The sequence below is a fragment of the Callorhinus ursinus genome, unplaced genomic scaffold (genome assembly GCF_003265705.2).
Source record: "Callorhinus ursinus isolate GAN/ISIS: 27379988/994484 unplaced genomic scaffold, GSC_fseal_2.0 scaffold68, whole genome shotgun sequence".
NCBI lineage: Eukaryota > Metazoa > Chordata > Mammalia > Carnivora > Otariidae > Callorhinus > Callorhinus ursinus.
Window position 1 is genome coordinate 5,343,524 of NW_027397130.1, and position 20,956 is coordinate 5,364,479.

At 53.6% G+C, this 20,956-nt stretch overlaps 1 protein-coding gene across 7 annotated transcripts in view; it reads left to right on the top strand.

Annotated features, from left to right (window-relative positions):
• Positions 1-20,956, top strand: part of RNF157 (ring finger protein 157) — a 77,372-nt gene extending 56,416 nt beyond the window's left edge. For 2 of the 7 annotated variants that reach the window (XM_073886046.1, XM_025859583.2), the window contains exons 9-19: positions 2,160-2,231; positions 2,744-2,903; positions 3,061-3,173; positions 5,564-5,802; positions 6,535-6,643; positions 8,558-8,669; positions 9,109-9,287; positions 9,570-9,635; positions 10,674-10,719; positions 12,465-12,575; positions 18,060-20,956. In XM_073886046.1, coding sequence (XP_073742147.1) covers positions 2,160-2,231; positions 2,744-2,903; positions 3,061-3,173; positions 5,564-5,802; positions 6,535-6,643; positions 8,558-8,669; positions 9,109-9,287; positions 9,570-9,635; positions 10,674-10,719; positions 12,465-12,575; positions 18,060-18,181 — 1,329 coding nt within the window. In that variant the 3' untranslated portion in view covers positions 18,182-20,956. The other 5 variants (XM_073886048.1, XM_073886049.1, XM_073886047.1 and 2 more) reach the window with 5 other exon arrangements.

Consider the following 20,956-nt stretch of genomic DNA (forward strand, 5'->3'; position numbering starts at 1 on the left):
GGTCATGACCCCGGAGTCCCGGGATCGAGTCCCGGGATCGAGTCCCGCGTCGGGCTCCCTGCTCGGCGGGGAGTCTGCTTCTCCCTCTGGCCCTCCCCCCTCTCATGTGCTCTCTCTCTCTTTCATTTTCGCTCTCTCAAATAAATAAATCTTAAAAAAAAAATAAAATGCCAGGGTGAGGAACACTCCCAAGCTAAAGGATAAAGTGTTGGGGTCCATTTCAGAGCCAATTAGGGCCCTGGGCTTAATTCATCCCACCACCGCTTTTCTAAAATCCCAAGTTTACTGGCCATCTGCCCCCTCCCAGAATGACCAGCAAGTTATGCCTGTGTCTGCTCCTAACCCCTGCTAGGTGCCAGTACTTTTTTTTCCACTTTTGCCAGAGTGGAAGCAGAGTCAGAGAGAGTGAGGAGGGGAGAGTGGTGCCGGGCGCGTTGGCAGGCCCCCTGCAGGTGGGCGATAGATGCATTATTCATTCTTGGGGGTTAAGTGTTCTTGCCTCTTCATGAGGTCAATAGCAGTCAATAACACCTGAGTATAAATTTGTTGATAATATCCTTTCCAATTTAATCAATTAGTAGGTTGAAACAAGTTTTATTTTTTTTATTTTTTTTAAGATTTTATTTATTTATTTGAGAGAGAATGAGAGACAGAGAGCATGAGAGGGAAGAGGGTCAGAGGGAGAAGCAGACTCCCCGCTGAGCAGGGAGCCCGACGCAGGACTCGATCCCGGGACTCCAGGATCATGACCTGAGCCGAAGCAGTCGCTTAACCAACTGAGCCACCCCGGCGCCCCTGAAACAAGTTTTAAAAGGCAGAGGGGAAAACAGATCCTGAGCCCAGGGTACTGCCTGGGAAGGCCAAGCCTTGGTGAGTTGTCTCATGGGGAGGCCTCATTCTCCAGGACACCTAGAGCGGATGGAAAGGCTAGGGTAGCTCAAGGTAAATGGTTTATCTATTTTCCTGTTGCCGGCTTGACATTAGCAGCCGACTCTGTCAAACTGGAGAGTGGGATGTGAAATCAGTGACAGGCTCAGTCCTAGGGGAGGACCTCAGTGGGGCAGAGGTGAAGCAGAGGGGGGAGTGGGCTCACATAGAGAAACAAGGGAAGGGCCTGCTTTGACACTGACGTGGCCCGGGCTAGGGCAAGTGGGCCTTGAAGTTGGGGTTTTAAGGAATAGGGCCAAGAGGGCTCCTTGGCCGTGTGGGTGGTGGGGTGGCTCGTGCAGGCGGAGGGGCTCCATCGGCCTCTCCTTCAGGGTCCTACTCTCTTCCTTGTCTCTTCTCATGTCTTCCCTTCCACTCCTTCCCTTGCCTGTTTCTCCTCTCTTTCTTTCTCTGTTCCATTCCTTTATTATTTTTTTCTAAGATTTATTTATTTATGGGGCTCCAGGGTGGCACAGTTGGTTAAGCGTCCGACTCTTGATTTCAGCTCCGGTCGTGGTCTCAGGGTCATGGGACCCAACCCTGCATCAGGCTCCGTGCTCAAGGGTAAGTCTGCAGGAGGTTCTCTCTCCCCCCTGCTCCTCCCCCTGCTTGTGCGCTCGCTCTCTCTCTCTAAAAATAAATAATCTTTAAAAAATAAAATCTTTTTAAAAGAAGATTTATTTATTTTAGAGAGAGCGCGAGGCGGGGAGGGAGAGAGAAACTTTAGCAGACCTGGTGCTCGGCATGGAGCCCGATGCAGGGCGCAATCTTGCCGCCTGATCATGACCTGAGCCAAAACCAAGAGCTGGACACTTAACCGACTACACCACCCAGGCGCCCCTCCTTTCCTTTATTTTTATAATGTCCACACTTCACTTCTATTATATAGCTAATGCTTTTATTTTGATGCATATTCTTCCACCCTTTTGCCAGTCTGTGCCTTTCTCAACTATGCTTTCCTAACAGTGAGCTGCAGTGCACGAATTAGTGTTGTATTTGTGAACTTTTATGTTCCCTATTGGGCATAATGGTGGGTGAATTAAACATTTGATTTTCTTTTCCCTGTCAAAGGGAAAACATAAGTAAATAAAAGCATCCTTTACTTGTCTAGGCCTTTGATTTTTTTCATTGTGAATCAGTAGTCCTTGGTTACCAGAGAAGGTTTAGTGGCGTGTTCCCACTTTCTCTCCATCGAGTCAGCCTGCCCTTGAACTTTGCTGTTTGCTCTTCAGGTAGATGGCGTCAGCTACCTCCTTCAGGAGATCTATGGAATTGAAAACAAGTACAACACACAAGATTCTAAGGCAAGTTCTATCCAAAATTCTAAATGTACTTTTCCCAGGAGGCAGAGGGAGAAACGCTCTGATGAAGCTAGGATCTAGGGATTTAGCATGCCAAACTCTGGAATCAGTTTGGCCCGAGGAGGGTATTTTCTTCCTCATTCCAGATGCTTATGCGTATATCACTTTGGAAATGAAAAGCATCGGCAGGTTTGGATGAGTTCCTCTGCAGAGGTCTGGCCGCTCGGTTACCCGGCTACCCTGCAGAGTTCCCACGTGGCCACTGCCCTTCCCCGTGTGGTCTTCTTATGTCTCTGCCCCGACCGTCTGAGCCCCCTAGGATGGCTTGCGATAAACAGCTCCCAGAATAAGTGAAACCCAGTATGCAAATGCACTTGCTAAACTGTAAAGTCCCAAGTAAATGTAAGATTTTATTCTTACTCCTCGTCTCAGCTCTTCAGGCAAGCTGCTTGTATAGAAAAGAGAGGACACCAAGGTCTTTGTGTCACTGGCTACGTTTCTGTCTCCTGGGACAGGTGGCTGAGGATGAAGTAAGCGATAACAGTGCTGAGTGTGTGGTGTGTCTCTCAGATGTCCGGGACACTTTGATTCTGCCCTGTCGCCACCTCTGCCTGTGTAACACGTGTGCCGACACCTTGCGCTACCAGGCCAACAACTGCCCCATCTGCCGACTGCGTGAGTCCCAGAGCTGCAGGCCAAGACCCAATGGGAGGGTCTGCAAACTGACCGCCTGACCGCCGCGCGGGAGGGGGGACTGTGGTTTGTGCCCCAGCTCCTGTTCATCCTGACTCCTGCACCAGCATGGCCTGATTGCTCTGTTTCCTTCTTCTAGCCTTCCGGGCACTGCTTCAGATCCGGGCCATGAGGAAAAAATTGGGCCCCTTGTCCCCAACCAGCTTTAACCCCATCATCTCGTCCCAGACGTCTGACTCGGAAGAGCATTCGGTGAGTTGGGCTGGGCACCGGGACCACCCGGGAAGCAAGCGCTCTGGTCTCCTTGCTGGTGCTTTGCATCTTTCATCCTTCTTTACCTGACTTTGCAACAAGTAATTAAACCTTGGCAAGCTGCAGTGTTTAGTAAGCTGGCTGAGGTCACGTTGTGTTAAAACCAACCAGTATTACAACGGAAAATTGGATACTGATCATTAAGTCCCCCTTTTCCTCCTTGGGAATTCGGCGTCCAGTTAATATTCACCGTGCCTGGGGCAGCCTGCTTGCAGCCTCACCCCAGTCGGGAGCTCCCTCTGAGCAGGAACAAGGGGATGATTGTTTTGCATTGGACTACCATTTACTATGTTTATCTGGGTCCTCGAAGGAGGTAACCGTTTTTCTTTATCCCATTTCATGGCTCCAGCAACTGGGAGCCAAGTGGATGACATACTTCACTTCTGTGTCACGGGGCAAGTAGATAGCGCTAGAATGCAGCCTGAAGCTGTGTGGTCCTAGCGGACACTTTCTCCAGATTCACACACGAGTGGAGGAGAGTCCTCCTTCAGTACGTGGTATTAGGATAATTAGTTAGCTATTTACGGAGGAAAAATCAGCTTAGAACCTCACTCCTTACCCGATTAACGAGTAAATTCCAGACGGAGTAACTGGTTAACTATATTAAAGCAAAAGCAAAGCAAACCAAACGTTAAAGACTGAGAGTAACTTCTAGGTGAGTGTTTAGTTGACTTTGAATGGGAGAGGACTCTCTAAGCTTAAAAGCAGAGGAACGCTACAGAAAAAATAAAGTGTAGATTTTACCACATAAAAAAATTAAAAGTTCAGTTGTGTAAAAGATGTGTAAAGGATTAAAATTAAAAGGCAAACCATGAATCACTTAAGGAAAAAAAATGTCTTCACAACATTTATATCAGAGAGAAACCTAGTATCTTTGCCATGGCTCCTATGAATCAAACAGAAAATGAATGGACAAAAGATATTTTTTAAAATTCTCAGAAGAGGAAAAACATAAAAATTTAAAATTAAAAAAAAAATAAAATCCTCAGAAGAGGATGCTTAGCTGGTTAAACATCTTTTTTTTTTTAAGTTAACCACATTAAAAATCCACAATATGCAAATTAAAATGAGATACCATTTTTCACCTTTCAGATTCGAAAGCTTTTCAAAAGAGACTCCATGGGGGGCACCTGGGTCGTGCAGTCTGATAGCTTAAGAGTTCCTTCCGCTCAGGTCAAGATCTTGTGGTCCTGAGATGGAACCCCGCATTGGGCTCAGTGCTGAGTGAGGAAGGAGTCTGCTTCAGATTCTCTCCTTCCCCTTCCCCCTCTGCTCCTCCGCCTGCTCACTTGCACCACATGTGCCCTCTCTCAGATAGATAAATAAATAAATAAATAAGTAAGTAAGTAAGTAAGTAAGTAAGTAAGTAAGTAAGCGGCGCCTGGGTGGCTCAGTTGGTTAAGCATCTGCCTTCAGCTCAGGTCATGATCCCAGAGTCCTGGGATCGAGCCCCACTTTGGGCTCCCTCTTCAGTGGGGGGAGGGGTCTGCTTCTCCTTCTCCCCTCTGCCGCTTGTGCTCTCTCTCTCTCTCTCTCTCTCTCTCTGACAAAAAAATAAAATCTTAAAGAAAAAAAGTGTGGTTTACAGTAGGAAATGTCGGACATTGCTAAATCCCCAGCATGAGTAGAAGAGGTAGGAAATGTGGACTCTATGAAAAGGGGACGTATATGAAGGGAAATGTTTATGTTTGCTGACAAAAGCAGGATATAAAATTGTTATTTACAGAGTATATAACTGTGTAAACCATACAGAGAAAAAGATTGGAAGAAAATACACCAGAATGGTATTAAAAGTTTTATTTTGGGAGATTTGATTATTGATTCTTTGCCCCCCTTTTTTTTACCTTTCTGTATTTTTCAAACTTCCTGTAATGAACATATATTTCCATTACAATCAAAAAAAAAATAAACATTACTGGGGCGCCTGGGTGGCTCAGTCGTTAAGCGGCTGCCTTCGGCTCAGGTCATGATCCCAGGGTCCTGGGATCGAGCCCTGCATTGGGCTCCCTGCTCAGCGGGAAGCCTGCTTCTCCCTCTCCCACTCCCCCTGCTTGTGTTCCCTCTCTCGCTGACTCTGTCTGAAATGGATGAATAAAATCTTAAAAAAAAATAAAAATAAAAAATAAACATTACTAAGAAGTTCATCTCTAAGTGGAATCTCGGAATATGGGTTTCTTTGACATTTTATCTTTCTTTGGCCTCTTACAGAAGCTCTTCTTGCCAGACCAGATGTAAAAGAAAACATTTTTCAGTGTAGAGCAAGAAACACGATCATGCCATAAAACAAAGAGTACTTAATTAATTTTTCAACCCGTCTCTGATTGCCCTAGTCCTCAGAGAACATTCCACCAGGCTATGAAGTGGTGTCTCTTCTGGAAGCCCTCAATGGGCCCCTCACCCCATCCCCAGCGGTCCCAGCCCTCCACGTGCTTGGAGATGGCCACCTGTCAGGAATGCTGCCCTCCTACGGCAGCGATGGCCACCTGCCCCCTGGCAGGACACTCTCCCCGCTCGACCGCCTGTCTGACTGCAGCAGCCAAGGCATCAAGCTCAAAAAGAGTCTTTCCAAGTGAGTGGTTGGTGCTCAACCGTGTTGACCCTGGGGTCCCTGGTGATATGCTTTCACTCCGTCTTTCCGTCCTCAGTACCGGCTCATGTCCTGGGTCCCCAAGGGCAGGGTAGACCCTTTGGGCTGTTCCCAGAGCTCTTTGTTTCACGGAAGACCTGGCGCTAACACTCATGCAGAAGGTTACCCCAGTCCTTAGGGGGCGGAAATAAGGTGGCATGTGGGTACTTAGGAGAATCCAGACAGGCAAATCTTGTGTGTTTTTGGCAGGCGGACAGGGTATGTGAAGAGGACATCCCTAGGGTCAACTGAGGCCCATGGGGAGCGTAGTCTAAAGACTGAAGGAAATTATGGTCTGTACCTGTACCTCTTAGGCATTTAAACCCAACTAGGCACAAGCCATGAGAAGCTTTCTGTGGCAGAGTTAAGGAGCATATTTTATAGATAAAAATAATTGAGACCCTAAAAATGTCAGTGGTTTTTTCCTGGTTTGGACACGAGTTATTGAAGGAGTTAAAGGTAAAGCGGAGGTTTTCTGACACCCAGAAGAACTCTCAGTCCCTCCCGAGGGCTCTTTCCCACCTCCATCCTCCTCCTTGAGACCTGGGTCCCCCCCCTCCCCTCCCCTTCCCTCTGGGCCTTCTTCCTGTGGAGTCTGGCTCACGGGAGTACAGGCCAGTTCCATTCTTTACACGGACACTGGCTTCAGATGCTCCTCTCTCTGGACTTTTGCAGGTCTGTGTCCCAGAATTCTTCCGTGTTGCATGAAGAGGAAGATGAGCGTTCTTGCAGTGAGTCAGAGACCCCGCTCTCTCAGAGGCCTTCAGCCCAGCATCTGGAAGAGGTAATCTTGTTCTCCGTTTCTTAGACCTGCAGGTACTTTTGTCCCACCAGGCTCTCCAGGGAGCGCAAGGCTGGAGGTGGGGGGTTGCTGCCTTTAAAGGACAGTCTGTGGACAGAGATGGAAGGAGGTGAGAGTGAGTGTGCAAATGTCTGGGGAAGGCGGGTTCCAGACACAGGGACAGTGGCTGCAGAGCCTGGCAGAGGCGCGCTGGGAGCCCCGTGCAGTGGGGTGCTGCCTGTGAGCCTGCGGGGTGATCTTATGACACCTGCTGTTTGTACGGCAGTGAGCCAGGTGAACTGCAACGGGCGAAGATGATAGAGCGGTCCCTGACCTTGGGTCCTCGGGGTCTGGTTGGGGACAGGACATGCACACAGTTTACAGCACTATGTCTAGCACATAGTTGTTCAATACGTATTTGTTGGGTGGGTGAATGATGCTTTTTCTTTGAAGATTTATTTATTTATTTGTGAGAGAGCGAGCACGCGCATGCACCTGCTCAAGTGGGGGAGGAGCAGAGGGAGAGAATCTCTGCTGAGCGTGGAGCCTGACACGGCACCCATTCCACAGCCCATGAGATCATGACCTGAGCCGAAACCAAGAGTCGGGTGCCTAACCGACTGAGCCACCCAGGCGCCCTTGAGTGAATGAATCTTAGCTACAGAGAATGAATGAACATTAACTATAGAGAGCTCCCCCCAAAGCAGGGACAGAGCGGTGCTATGGCAGAGACATGAGAGAGTATGTTAAAACGGAGAAGACCAGGGAGGTGTGCTGGAGGAGTAGCATGTAAGCAGGATCTTGGCGTTTTTTAGACTCAGAGAGAAAAGCAAGAGAAGCATTCTAGGTGGTGGGGCAGTCCGTGCAAAGGCCCAGAGCCAAAGCTGGGGCGCTGAGCAGGCCAGGGGTACGTGAGAGCGTGGCCCACTCAGTTGCAGACCAGGCTCCCAGAGAGCAGCTGAGCCCTCGGCAGGACTCCCTGGGTCGGGCAGGATGGAGTGCCTGAAGTCCAATAAAAACAGAACTTGGGGCGCCTGGCCGGCTCAGTTGGTAGAGCTTGCGACGCTTGATCTCAGGGTCATGAGTTCAAGCCCCACGTTGGGTGTGGAGCTTACTTTAAAAAAAACAAAACCTTGGGGCGCCTGGGTGGCTCAGTCTGTTAAGCGGCTGCCTTCGGCTCGGGTCGTGATCCCAGGGTCCTGGGATCGAGCTCTATGTCCAGCTCTGTGCTCAGCGGGGAGCCTGCTTCTCCCTCTCCCTCTGCCTGCCTGTCTGCCTGCTTGTGATCTCTCTTTCTCTCTCTCTCTCTCTCTTTCTCTCTCTCTCTGTGTCAAATAAATAAATAAAAAATCTTTAAAAAAAAAAAAGGTTAACAAAACCAAAAAAACAAAACCACAGAACTCATGGAAAAAAGGGGGTGGGGACAGAATCCCCATCTGCCCGGGCCGGGGTGAGGGTACGGGCGCAGGTGGCTGCTAGCTGGGTGTCAGGAGGGGGTCGGGAGGCAAAGGTGGTGTTTGTGTGAGGTCGGTAGAGCTGGAACTAACCCGATATCCAAGTGGGGCCGCGTCACAGGCTGTGAGGCCTCTGCTGGTTTTGTGTTCTTCAGAAGGAAAGCTGTTTCTAATCCTGGGAAACCCGGGGTGTTCCCGTGTCACAGCTGCTGGGTGACCCGTGTCACCTGAGCTCCAGCCTTTGTATGGCCCGAGCAGATGCTGAGCCTCCGGCAGGATGTGCTGACCGAAGTCGGCGCCTCCCCTGGGAGGCAGCCCTTCCAGCCCAGGGCTGTGGGGAATGAGGCAAGAGAAACCGCGCCTGCTCTGCACGGAGCCTCCTGACGCTGGGGCCCTCGGCCCTCCCGGTGCTCCCTCCGTCCCCGGGCCCCTGGCCCTCACACCCTTCGTCCGTTCCCTCCAGGAATGTGGTGTAACCCCAGAAAGTGAGAATCTTACCCTGTCATCCTCGGGAGCTATTGACCAGTCGTCTTGCACGGGGACGCCTCTCTCTTCCACGATCTCCTCCCCAGAAGGTACATGAGGGAGCGGGAGCGATTTCACGTTGTTCTGCTCTGCCCAGTCCTCGGCGCTCCCGACGGCCCCTCCAGAGGGACTCGGGCCGGCAGGTTGATACTTAAGCTGCAGGAAAACCAGGCCCCTCTCAGAGGCCAGGGGGTCCTGCTGACAGCTGTGGGGAGGGCTCATCTCACCCCCCGGCCCTGCCGTCATGGGCTCCTTGAACGCTGACTCAGGGACAAGCAGATCCTTGCTCCCTGAGTTGAGTCTGAGCTCTAAAATGTGAAGGAGCAGAGCCTCGGAAGACCTGAAACCTAAACCTTTGTCGGTGAGGGTGTGGCGGAGGCCACTGTCGTCCCCGCTGCGTGAGCACAGGGAGGCCGCTCTGCTCCTCGGGTCGCTCCCAGAAGCCATGCCTGACCGCCCATCTCCTTCCTTCCTCCCCTGGCTCCGCAGACCCTGCCAGCAGCAGTCTGGCCCAGTCGGTCATGTCCATGGTGTCCTCCCAGAGCCAGCACTCCCAGATCAGCACCGACACGCTGTCCTCCATGTCCGGCTCCTACATCGCCCCTGGCACTGAGGAAGAGGCGCTCCCCTCGCCGCGGGCCGCCAGCAGGACCCCCTCAGAAGGAGAGGTAGGGGAGGAGTGAGCGGGCATTGTCTCTGCTGCTCTGTGCTCTGCACACGCGTCCAGAGTAGCTCAACCCAGGGCCTGCCAGGGATCCCTGCCAGGTCGCCCGCTGTGCTGGGAAGGAGTGCCATGGAAAACAAGGTGGGGCCGTTGAATCAAAGCCTTCCTCACGCCTGACTCCTCCGTCTGGTGCCATGTCTGTCCCGAGGACCTGGTTTGGGTTTGCCGGCGGGCCGGCTGGGAGAGCAGCGGTGTCCGTGCCTTGATTTCTGTTGCTCTTTGGCAGGTGATGCCGGCAGCATCCGCAGACAGCAACTTCATCGGCCTGGCCGCCGAAGAGCAGGACGCAGAGGTACTGCCCATAGCGGGCGGCAGGGCTCCCTCCCATCAGAGGGACTGTTGGCGCTGGCGGGGGGGTGCGATGGGCCGGGGGCTGTTCTGGAAGAAGCCTTCCGAGGTGGCGTGTTTGGCTCAGTTAGGGGTGGGGTGTGGTGTAGAGGGAAGGGTGGCCACGCACGCTGGTCAGCGGACTGTCCCTTAGCACAGCACAGTGGTTGCCGTGTAACAGGCGTCCTGGAGGCAGTCCTAGAGGGAACTCTTCCCGGCCAGACCCTAGACCTGAGGATGTGGTCGTCCTTCGTTCACTTAGGATTTACACAGAATGACCGTGGCGCAGGCACCTCCTGGCACTGGGAGACGTAAAGACCCCAGGGACCTAGTTTTAGCCTCCCCCCATCCCTCCGTCCCGACTATATACCCTCACCCAGGGGCACCTGGCTGGCTCGGTCAGAAGAGCATGCCACTCTTGATCTCAGGGTTGTAAGTTCGAGCCCCACGTTGGGTGTAGAGATTACTAAAAGAGAAATAAACTGTGCACTCATCCCGGAGCCCCACGGCAGGTGGTGGGGACGGGATTAAGGTTCTGCATAGGATGCCCTGACGGAGGTGCTCAGGAAGTGCATGAAATGCCCAGGTCACAGTGAGGGCACTAGAGCTTCTTCTCGAGCCAGATGCTCTCATGGGAGTAGGTTTGGGATCCTAAGGAATTTCTGGAAGTTTTATGATCTTACTATTTGCTTCTTCATTTGACAACGTTTATTTCCACCTTCAAGAGATGGTATGAGCTAAACTCTTACCAAGGCTAATCCTGACATTCCCTGGGCACCTCTGTAACGGGGCTCAGACCTGGTCCCCGTGGGCAGACCATGCCTCCCCAGGCAAACTCTGTCTCTGCCAGGCCTCCTAGGCTTCTCAGCCACGATGGGAAACGTATGCTGTTGACGAAGGCCCTGGAGTGAGATACCATTAGGCCAGTTACTTCTGTCTTCAGCTGCTCAATATATTCACTTTACTGCTTTTATAGACTCACAGCCCCTTCCTTCTATCCTAGGGGAATGATGTTATAGAAGAGGACGGATCACCCACACAAGAAGATGGTAAAAGACCTGGTCTTTTGCTCCCTCTTATGAGATTCCTTTCCTGGGTGATCTTTAAAGGGTGCAGAAAGGGGCACTGGTATGACTCGGTGGCTCTACTCAGTTGTGTGGCTGTTGGGGAAAGCTTGTCTTCTTGATGGACTAGCAGAGCCAGCGGAGTATTTGAGGACCACAGTGGGCTTCTTGGCTCTTGCCAAGGATGTCCGGACGAAGCTGCTGCAGAAGGCACACGGGGAGCGCTGTATTTGCGTGGACCAGGTTCTGAAGCCTCTCGGGCAGCCCCCGTCGCCTGCCTTCCCGCTTCTGCTTTTCAGCCGAGTCCACAGAGCTGCTCTGGCAGCTCTGATGTTTAGCAGCAGCAGTAAAACAGTTTGCTCCACTTGGGAGAAAGGCCTGTTAGGCAGGTGGTTTGGTTCTGCGTTAGCAAAGAAGATGGCTGACGTTTCAGTAGCAGAGAGACCTTAGGGGCCAGCGGGCACAGAGAAGGTGTGAGAAGGAGCCTGACACCTGCAGCTCAGCGTAGACAAGCTATCTGTAGGCTGCTGTAATGACTTCCTTCACTGTGACTCGGGCCTCCGTTATATCTTCAGATGGACGTGTTCTGTGTCCAGGAAGGCTGGGGGAGAAGGAATGATCTCCAGAGCAAGGAAGTGGGAAGAGGAGGTGGGGCTGGGAGAATCCCCTGGGAATGGAATCTGCCCCGGCTCCGGAGCCAGCATCTCTGCCCTATGCTGCTCTGAGGGGCCTCCCGCAGCAGGGCACCTCCCCGGCAGACCTGGACCCCAGCCTGGACGCAGATGTTATCCTTGTTGCTTCTGCTTTGGCACTGGCCGCTGCTTGGCGAGTTGAGGGGTGTGTGCATGCTGGCCTGACCACTCTCGCCTGACCCAGTCGCCCCGAAGGAGGGCCTGGCCGCCAGGGCTGTGCCTCCGCCACACTTGCACGCCAGCCCAAGACAGGGTCGGGCGCTTCATCGACTTGGTTGATGCCGTCAGTGCTCGAGGTTCCCAAGTCTCACCCTCTGCGATCGCTCCCCCCCCCCCACCATAGAATGTTCGCTTCTGAAAAGTGCAGGGTGGCGGGCGGTTTCCGCCTGACATTCCATAGCCCACACAATGGATTTATGTTTTTTCCTCTGCCTTTCATCAAGAGAAAACCGGAGGCGTGGGGGAAGCTAGAAAAAATAACATCTGAAACCTTCCCCTTCCCTTTACACGTCCGTAGGTTTGTGCTCAGACCCTTAAAACACACTCAAAATAACAAACTAAGTTTCATAGGAAAATAAAACAATTTTGTGGAGGTGGTGATCCTGACTAATATGCAAAATTATGGAACCTGAGACCTTTAGTTTTTGTTTTATGTATTTTATCATTTTACAGAGCCTTGTGGTCATAAACACCCGACGGGCCCTGACAGACGCAGGCAGGAGCAGGGGCAGCCTCTCTCCATGCCCCCTGTGCGGCTCTCTGTGGAGCCTGCGTCCCGCCCCCCCCCCCAGGGGTCTCCGCACCTGCTGGGAAGGGGCCAATTCAGGAGACAGGGCAGGACAGGGCAAAAACACAGACAGGCCCACGCAGTTTGATTCCTTTATTGTCCACGCTTTACCCACTTAATTACTGTCTTTTTTTTAACATATGATTTGATTTTTTTTGTCTCCATCCTTAAGATTTTTTTTTTTTTTAAGGACAGCAAAGCAGAGGAAAAATACAGCCAGCCCCTCTCTAACTGCGTTAACTCCGTTACAGGCCAGAGGACATGCGCATTTCTAGGTATGGAGTGTGACAATAACAATGACTTTGGCATCGCCAGCGTGAAAGCACTGGACAATAAGCTGTGCCCTGAGGTCTGCTTACCCGGTGAGTGGCAGTCTGCTGAACATGAACTTGGTGGGAGACACTAACCCTGCTCGCACCCCTGCTCTCACCCTGGGACACCCACCTCCTGCCCTGCCCGTCCTGCAAGAAGGCCTGGGCTATGCTAGGATGCTGGAAGCCAGATGCTGGAAGGAAGTGAGGAGGCCTCGGGAGAGTCCCTGAACTTTGTGCAGACAGCAAACCTTGCTCTGAGCAAGACTGTTAGGACAGGAAGACAGGAGTAAAACCCCCCCCCTCCTTCCGAATTGGCCTGACTTTGCCGCCCTCCACCCCGATCCTGGGGTGGGGGGTGTCCCATGGCAGGTGGCCTGGTCTTGTTTTCATCAACAGGAAGTTTGAGGCAGCCCTTGCCTCTCTGAGAGGGTCTTAGAAAGATAGCCTGAGTCCTTGAAAAGGGCATCCGATCCCTAGCTCCTCGGAAGGAATTTGTTTAGTTAGGAGCAGGGAGGAATTTGAAAGCCGGACGTGGTTTCGATTAGCACATGGCTCTCTGAGCCAGTGAGCTTTGGGTTACCAGTCGCATTGTACTTATTATACTTGGATCCCAAAGGAGAGAGAGGTCAGGGGTCGAGGATGACTGTGCTCCCTGGAGCCCTAGCTTTAAATTTGGTCAGGACTATTAACGTGCCCCTTGTCCCTTCTCCTGATACTAAGCTGGACCTGGGATAACTTCTTATGCAGGAACCATGCTAATCACACCGTGAGCACTCACCTCCTTCTAGTCTATGTGCTCGTTCAAGGGCTCCACGAACCGCTTCTCTGAAGCCAAGTCCTGCCCAGGTGGACTAGGTCAAGGCCGCCCTCACAGCAGAGATTGTCTTCCACGTTGTGGTGTCTTTAACCCCTTCAGCCTCCCCTGAGATGAAGACTTATTTGAACTCAGCACAGCCACGTCACATCGTGGGTCCAGTGCTTTACTCGCTCAGCGAAGCGCCCAGAGGCTTTGGAGTGGTGCAGCCTCCTGTGGCAGCCACTGTCCGTCAGCCTGCGAGAGACGCCAGGCCTCTCACGCCCAGCCCCACACCGGCTGGTGGCCCGGAAGCCGTGATTCCCAGAAGATGCTTTCTCCAGCCTTTCAAAGGCCTCTCTCCGGTTGTTTTCTGTTCAGTGCGTCCTGAAGATACTGCCCAGGACTCTGACGTTCAGTGAGGCCAAAAGATGCCATGTCGGTCCTCCTGCTTCTCCCGCCTGCTGGTGGAGGCGGGAGCGTGGACCCCGTCGGGCCTGGACTGGAGCAGTGGGGCCCGGGCGCACGTCACTTCCTGCCTCTTCCCACTCCTCACCTCGCTTCCGTCTGTCCATTTGTTTTTCACGTCTTTTTGCCCGACGTAAATCATGTCTGTCTGGTTTGTTTCTTTGGAAGCTCATTTCTGTTGCGTAGACTTCGTGTGGAGGTTCATGTTCACCGCGCCAGCACCGTGCCCCCTCCACCCGGCCACGCTGTGTCCGACACCACGCTTGCTGGGTGCGCGCACATCCCAGAGGCTCCTGCTTACGTCTCCAGTCCTAACTGGCAAGGGCCTGCGTTCATCTGACAGATTCTCTGAGAAAAAATATTTGCAAAGATAAATTAATCCCTGCTCCACAAAACATGGGGACGCTTCTGTGGCAAGCATTATGAGGATTTGAGTTGGCATCCCATGTCACTAGGCAGGAAAGATGACATCTCTGCCCTGTGTCTGTGGCCGCTCTCTAGCAGCCACCCTTTGGCTAGGCTCCTGCCTCCCTCGAGGGGCACCCCCACCCACCCCCGTTTTTTGGCAGAGGGAGCTGCCGGGAACTGTTTTAGGCAACCATGCTGGTGGAAACGGAGCTTGTTCTTTCTTTCTGCTTCCTCCTGCCCCTGACCCCCTCTGGCCAACCTGCTTGGTGATATTTATTCCACTTACGGGACTGCTTGCGGGAAGAGGAAAGGACCCCGGGGTTCCTTACGGTGCTCTCAAGAGCCAGCGGGCTGAGATGAGACTAGGTTCACAGTTCAGGCCAGTCGTGCAACCAAATGCCTGTGACGCCTGTCGGGAGAGCGACTCAGAAGCACCTGAGGTGTCCCCTTGCCCCCCCCCCCCCGCCCCCGGAGGTCCCAGGGGAGAGGGAAAGTACGTCTGCTTTCTTGGTAAAACGTTTGTCTGGTTCTGCTCTTAGCATCACACTGGTAGCAACGGGATGGGGACCTCTCAGGAAGCATCTGTTGGGTTAATAACAGGAGTATCCACTTCGGTAGGTCCCGTGGAATAAAGAGGCCTCCTCACGCTCAGCTCTTAAGTTCACACTTCCATCCTCTGACTGAGACGCCCACGGGCTGGCCCGGCTCCATGTTCTGCGGCCGTCAGGACACCTTCTCAGGCACTCGGTCTCCTCTTGAGTCTGTTTCCCTCTCCAGGTGGCGCCGCTCCCTTCACGGAGGGCTGAGGTTCTAGAAGCAGAGCCGCGGGGAGCCTCCCGTGCTTTCCCCTGTGCCACATGCCATCCCCTCCATGCTCACGCGCGCTCTGCCGGGAGACCCAGCTGACGACGACGACCACGCGGATCCCCATCCGCACAACTCTCATCACACTCATGGGGGTGTCACGGGGAAGGCACCCGTATCTCACCAGCCCTTCTTCCCCTGAGAAGCTTCTGAGCCTTCTTGGGCCCTAAGACCAAGGGGGTGGCGTGTTCTGAGATTGTTCTCAAAGGTCGCAAAGGAAGGAAGTCGAAGCTGACAGGTGCAGGTGGTGAGCAGGTTAGAATTGTGAAGCCATGCTGAGTGGATGTGGTTCCAAGGAATTGGATGGAGTATAGTACACAGGCGGCAGCGGGGGCCAGGGCACCAGTGGTAAGTCCGAACAGATTCCGGGTAGGGTATGTGATGGAGAAAATAAAACAAAACTCATTTGGGTTTGTTGGTGGAAATAGAAATATATTTTTAAATGACCTCATTGTGCAGGAGTGGACATACCCAGTGAAACCTAGCAATACCTACAGAAACCTGAAATTCAGGTCACTCCTCTCTTCAAGCCTCATAACCTGAGACGGAGATGCTGCTAGGAAAGTTCACGCCTCATAGACATGAAGGGAAAATCTGAATTCGGTTTCTCTTTCCACTGGAAACTCTTTGAGACAATCACACTATTCTAGCGCTTACATCTAATCAGTGGCTTGGTAGAGGCAGGAAAGGGGTGTGAGGAATTCCCCTAAATATGCTCCCCAAATCTACCTCTAGAGGTCTCTCTGCTCGCCCATTTCTCCTCCTCTAGATGGGACTTGCAGGGAAGGCACCTTGATCTACCTCCACGAAGGATTTCAGTCACCAAGCTCCAGCGTCTGGCTGGAGGGCTGGACGGGGGCCCCAGGAGAGCCCCAGCAGGGTTTTGCCGAGGGCCCATCACATCCCGTGCAGGGGGGAGGGCACCTTGTTATCGCTGCTCAACCTCTGCCTCGCCGTCGAGTGCATCAAGAAGCCCAGGAGAACAGATACTGGAGCTCTAGTCTTGAGGCTATTCCAGAAGGAACGGTTTTCAGCCGGGGCTAAGGCTTCTAGGGTGGTGGAGTTGGTAGCAAGGACTCCTGTGGATTCAGAGTCAGGACAGCCTGTCGGTCCGGCATCCCGTGGCGAGCTGGTTGGTGGCGGCGGTGGCATGGATTGTAACGTGTGCGTGCGTGTCTGTCTGCTCTCTTGTTCACCGTTTGCTTTTGGTCTCTCCCACCAAACAGCCGCCGTTCCGGAGTCCTGCCCCATAAACATTGAGGACTAGGTATGAGATCTACCAAATTCTATAAGTGAACGAACAACTCATTGCATTTTGGGGGTTCCTAACCTAAAGGGCAATCTTGCCTTCTCTTCGTGCTGTCACACTTGAGTACCACCCTTAGAGGAGAAAGCACTTTTGACCCATGTCCCAGACTCCAGGGAAGAGAAATCTCCAAATTCCATCTGGGTGTGAGAGATACCTACGAATTTTCTATTTCGCCCACTTCTCTTCCTGGGGGCCCACCTCCACAGACTGCTATTAGAGCCTTAGGATGGATTATCACACCAGGACCCTTATGGTAAATAAGCAGTTTATACCCACTTAATCCTAGTGTTCAGACCATTAGAGGAGCTTGGGCTAGCCCTAGCGTGAGGCTGACCCCAGACGTTGGAGAGCAGCCCCCTCAAACATGAGCACAATGAGCCTCGGGCCCTCCCTGTGCACCTGGGCAGCGGGGTCTGTCCCCTGCAGCAGTCCTCTGAGGGGCCAGGCCTGCCCCGGAGGAGGGCAGGGGCTCCCGATTCCCTCGCAGTGTGAGATGCGCACTGTGGCGGCGGGACAGGTTGGGGGGCACCGTGGAGCAAGCGTGCCTCACCGGGCTGGGGGTCCTCGTGAAGGCGGGCCGCGCGGAGGTGCAGCTCCGGAGGGCCGCAGGGAAGGTTGCAGGGAGGGCTGGGGGACCCCATGGAGATAGGTCTTCACCCGGAGCCTCTGTCTCTTGGCCGGGGGGTGGTTCGCGCTGCACTGGATTGGATGAGCCTGTCTGGGCCAGGAAGACAGTTGAGGGGAGACCCCGGGAGGGATGAGGGTGGCCTGATAAGCGTGGCGGCTGGTTGAGCACACTCTCGGAGTCACTCCTGTGAGGAGAGCACTCAGCCCCCGTTTGATGAGTGGGAGAACCAAGACTCGCAGTGCAGTGAGCGGCCCAGGAGCATGCAGCCGGGCAGTCAGGACCCAGGAGTGAAGGCCGGGTTTTCTGACCACAGGCGGACAAACAGGAGGCAGGGATGGATTAAATCCAGAGCACCAAGGACAGGGGAGCCAAAGATGGGCTTCCGGCCCTGGCATCCGGTGCTGATCGTGCAGGAGTGGCAGCGGATTTGGGGGAAGATGAGACGTTTAGTGGGTGCTGCCTGGGGGATCCCAGGGCTCTCGGGCTGGTGTCTCCCGGGGTTGATGGTGACCTCAGCGGGCTGCTAGGGGCAGGAGGAGATGAACAGCAGCAGTGTGCAAGAGGGATGCTTCAGGCATCACACCGGCTCCCCCCCGCCCATGCCCTTCTGTCCCTGGCACCCTGCTGGGCTACCAGCCCCCACAGCAAACACTGACACCGGACCCACATTAACACGCTCTTCTCACTCTCGTCCACTGCTTCCTGCCCTGGCGAAACCTCAGCTACACCTGGTCTCTCTGTCCTGTCCACCACAACGTACAGGCAAACTTAAACAAAGACACAGAAGTGGATTGCAGGGCAAGTTCACAGAACAAGAGCTACCCTGCATGTTCCTCTCCGTCAGTGGTCTCCACAGTGGCCGTGACTGTACTTAGCCCGTTAGGACAGGAGCAGTCCCCTGCCCCCAAGGCGCCCACCGCGCCCAGTTCTCTCTCCCTCGCTGTGGCCCACGCACACGCATCCTGCTAGACTCCGTGCCGAACTCCTGGGCTGTCCCGCTGGAGAGGCCATCTGGACCTGGCCAGAGATCGGCTCCTGTACCCTTCCTTCTCTCCACTCCAGGCACCTGGCAGGCCGATGACAACGTTGTCAGTCGTCGGAATGCACAGCGCCGGCGCCTATCATCTGGCAGCCTGGAGGACCCCGAGGACAGACCCTGTGTGTGGGGTCCTTTGGCCGTCTGAGAGCCCCAGCCCGTGCAACCTGGGCTCCCTCCTGCCCCCACCTTCCATCCTGGCCTCACTGGACTGCTGGCCTCCTGGGCGTCCTCAGCGAGACCATGAAGACTCTGCATCCAGATGAAAGCTGGACGTGGAGGTCCACCTGCTCCTGCTCCCGGGCCGGTCTCCTCCATAACCATGACCCTTCCCCTCCCAGAAGGAACTAGAAGCCTCCTCTCTCCTTGTGGGTTGGAGCCTCTCAGTGAACTGCTGCTCATGGGACCCTTTGCAGAGACTCTCTGGAATGTATCCATTCCAGATAGATAGATAACCTATCTTAATCTTCAGGTGGAGCCGAGATCCACAGGCTGGTTGTTTCTCATCTTTTTCTCCTTAGGGGGCGTACCAAGAGGACCTGGAGTTTTGGCAGTTTCATTACAAACACCCATCTGGCGTTTTCTTGTCTCTGGAACATCATAAGCAATTTGAGCCCTCCACTTTGGGGTGGGGTTGGGGGATGGCTCCCGTGAGAAGGGAAAGCCATCTTGCACTCTAAGCCAAGTTCCCCTCAAAAAGCATTAGGAGCTCCTTTCTCAAGGATGAGAAAACGGTGGCAACCAAAAAGTTGGTTGAAAAAAAAAACAGTTCTTGCTTCTGGTCACAGAGCTAGTGTCCTGGGCCTCGTGTGTCTGTCTGCTTAGGAAGGAGGCCTTGGATCTGAGACTCCCCCCAGTTACATGATTACCCTTAGGAAGGTTATTCATGGTCAGGTGCGTTCATGAAGGCCCGGGACGCCATCCTAAGGTGACTTTTCAAAAAAACGCATTTTTGGCCCCTTCTGTCTGCCAGGCACTGTGTTGTCAGCTGTGCTATACTCTCACGTTTCATCACCGCACCCCGTCAGGTGGCATTCTTAACACGTGTCATTCCCCACCCCGTGTGAATAGTTGAAGAAATAGGCAGAGGGAGGGGGTTGAGCAGTGATTCTCAAGTTGGAGCCCGGGAGTCCCAAAGGAGGAGGAGCACGCTGCCGAGCTGGGGCTAGCGGTGATGCGGGAGCCTCCCCACCCCACGGGTTTGCCTCCCCTGCCTTCCAGATCTGCTGAGCCTGGCGGGGGGGGATGGGGGGGTAGTCCTTCCCCAGGCTCTTTAGAGATTCAGAGATACTGTTCAAATCATGTGCCCCCCAGCCCTCCTCAGCCCCGTGTAAGGCACGTAGACAAAAGTCTGAAGCAGCGAGGCCAGGCTGTAAGCTGTTGGGAGTTGCTCCTCCTCTCTCAACACTGGTGTCACCAGTGGGTTCCACCTAGTTCTTGGACAGATGTGTTGTCCACTGGCTTTGGGGAAAGGTGGTCTTTTAGTGGAGCATGAGATAGGGAAGCAAGGTCACATACAGCCATTTGTGAGGCTGAGATGCAGTGGAGCCTCAAGCTCTGCCCATCATGATGGCCTGTCTTCATATTTGGAATTGTTACCCTGGAAGAGTTTTTTCAGGGCCGTTTTCCAACACCCCAAAGAGAGCCTGGTGCCCAGGGAATCCTTTGCACCTTCTGTGTAGCTTCTTTGCACTGTCAGGCCTTGTGGTTTTGGCTCAGGTCCTGCCCTGGTTGGGGGAAGGCCTGTTGTCCTGACAGACGTGACATGAACCAAGCCTGAATCGAAGCTTCTGTCCTGAGGCCCCCTGTCCCCCTCTCCGAGGTCCTGCCATGGACTCTGCTGCTTCAGGACCCACTCCTGTCCTTTCCCCCAATATTCTTACAGCCCCTTTTGTGTTTGACATCGGAGCAATAACCCCACTTCCTGATTTCCTTGAAGTTTAAGCCCCAGGGAATGGGGAGCTTCCCTTAGCCTGGGGTGGCGGCACACAGCCTCATATTCACAGTGTGGTGTTCCCCGAGATGAAAGAGAGGCAGGTAAACAGTAGCCACAGTGGCCAGGAACCCTGAGGGGAAACCATTATCACCCTCTTCTGAGGAGGACCAGCCGGTGTCCTTCCTCGAAGCACATGCTGGGTCCTCCCCCCAGCAAGAGGCTCACAGAGATTCCTCAAGGCCTTGGTTCCATAATCAAGACATGCCTGGGTTAGAAATGGCCCTTTCAGCCCTGTTTCTCAGACCGAGCTTTCCATATCTCTCTCTCTCTCTCTCTCTGTCTTCCCCTCCCCCTCTCCCCTCTTTGTTCTTATTTGGCTCTTAGGCAAGCAGAAATACCCCATCCAAAGGAGCTGGTCTTTAGTCAGCCTGATCAGGGAACAGGGCAGCTGCCAACCCTACTGCCCCAGTCCATCATCTGGAGACAGTCATGTTCTGAGCAACTGACCCGGAGAGAATGGGATGGGGCCTGGCTCTTCACTTGAGGGCACAGACTATCTGGAGGGCTGTGGCTTCTCCCGCCAACGCCCGTCAGAGGTCTGAGCTCTCCCGCGGCGTCCAGGTGGTGTGGTGATCCTGGCCTCACGGGGCCTTTTCCCCTTCCTCACCCAGTTCCACCCACCAGAGTTTATGCCCACATAAACTCTGGGGCATCTCCTGGGCACAGACCCACACACTTTGAGCCGTCTCACCTTGGGAGAGTTAGTGTCCTGCCCGCCTGATCTCGGCATGCTGGTCGATCACTTCGCTTTAGGACCTGCACACCTGGTGTGTGCAAGTGTGTGTGTGTGCACTGTTTGTGCCATCCGTGTACCCTCTCTCACTCATGGGTACATTCATGGGCACATTACGGTGGGGACGTCAAGGATGCAATATTTATGGAGTGCTGCATGATTCTTAAAAACGAATAAAACTGTTTACAAGGGAA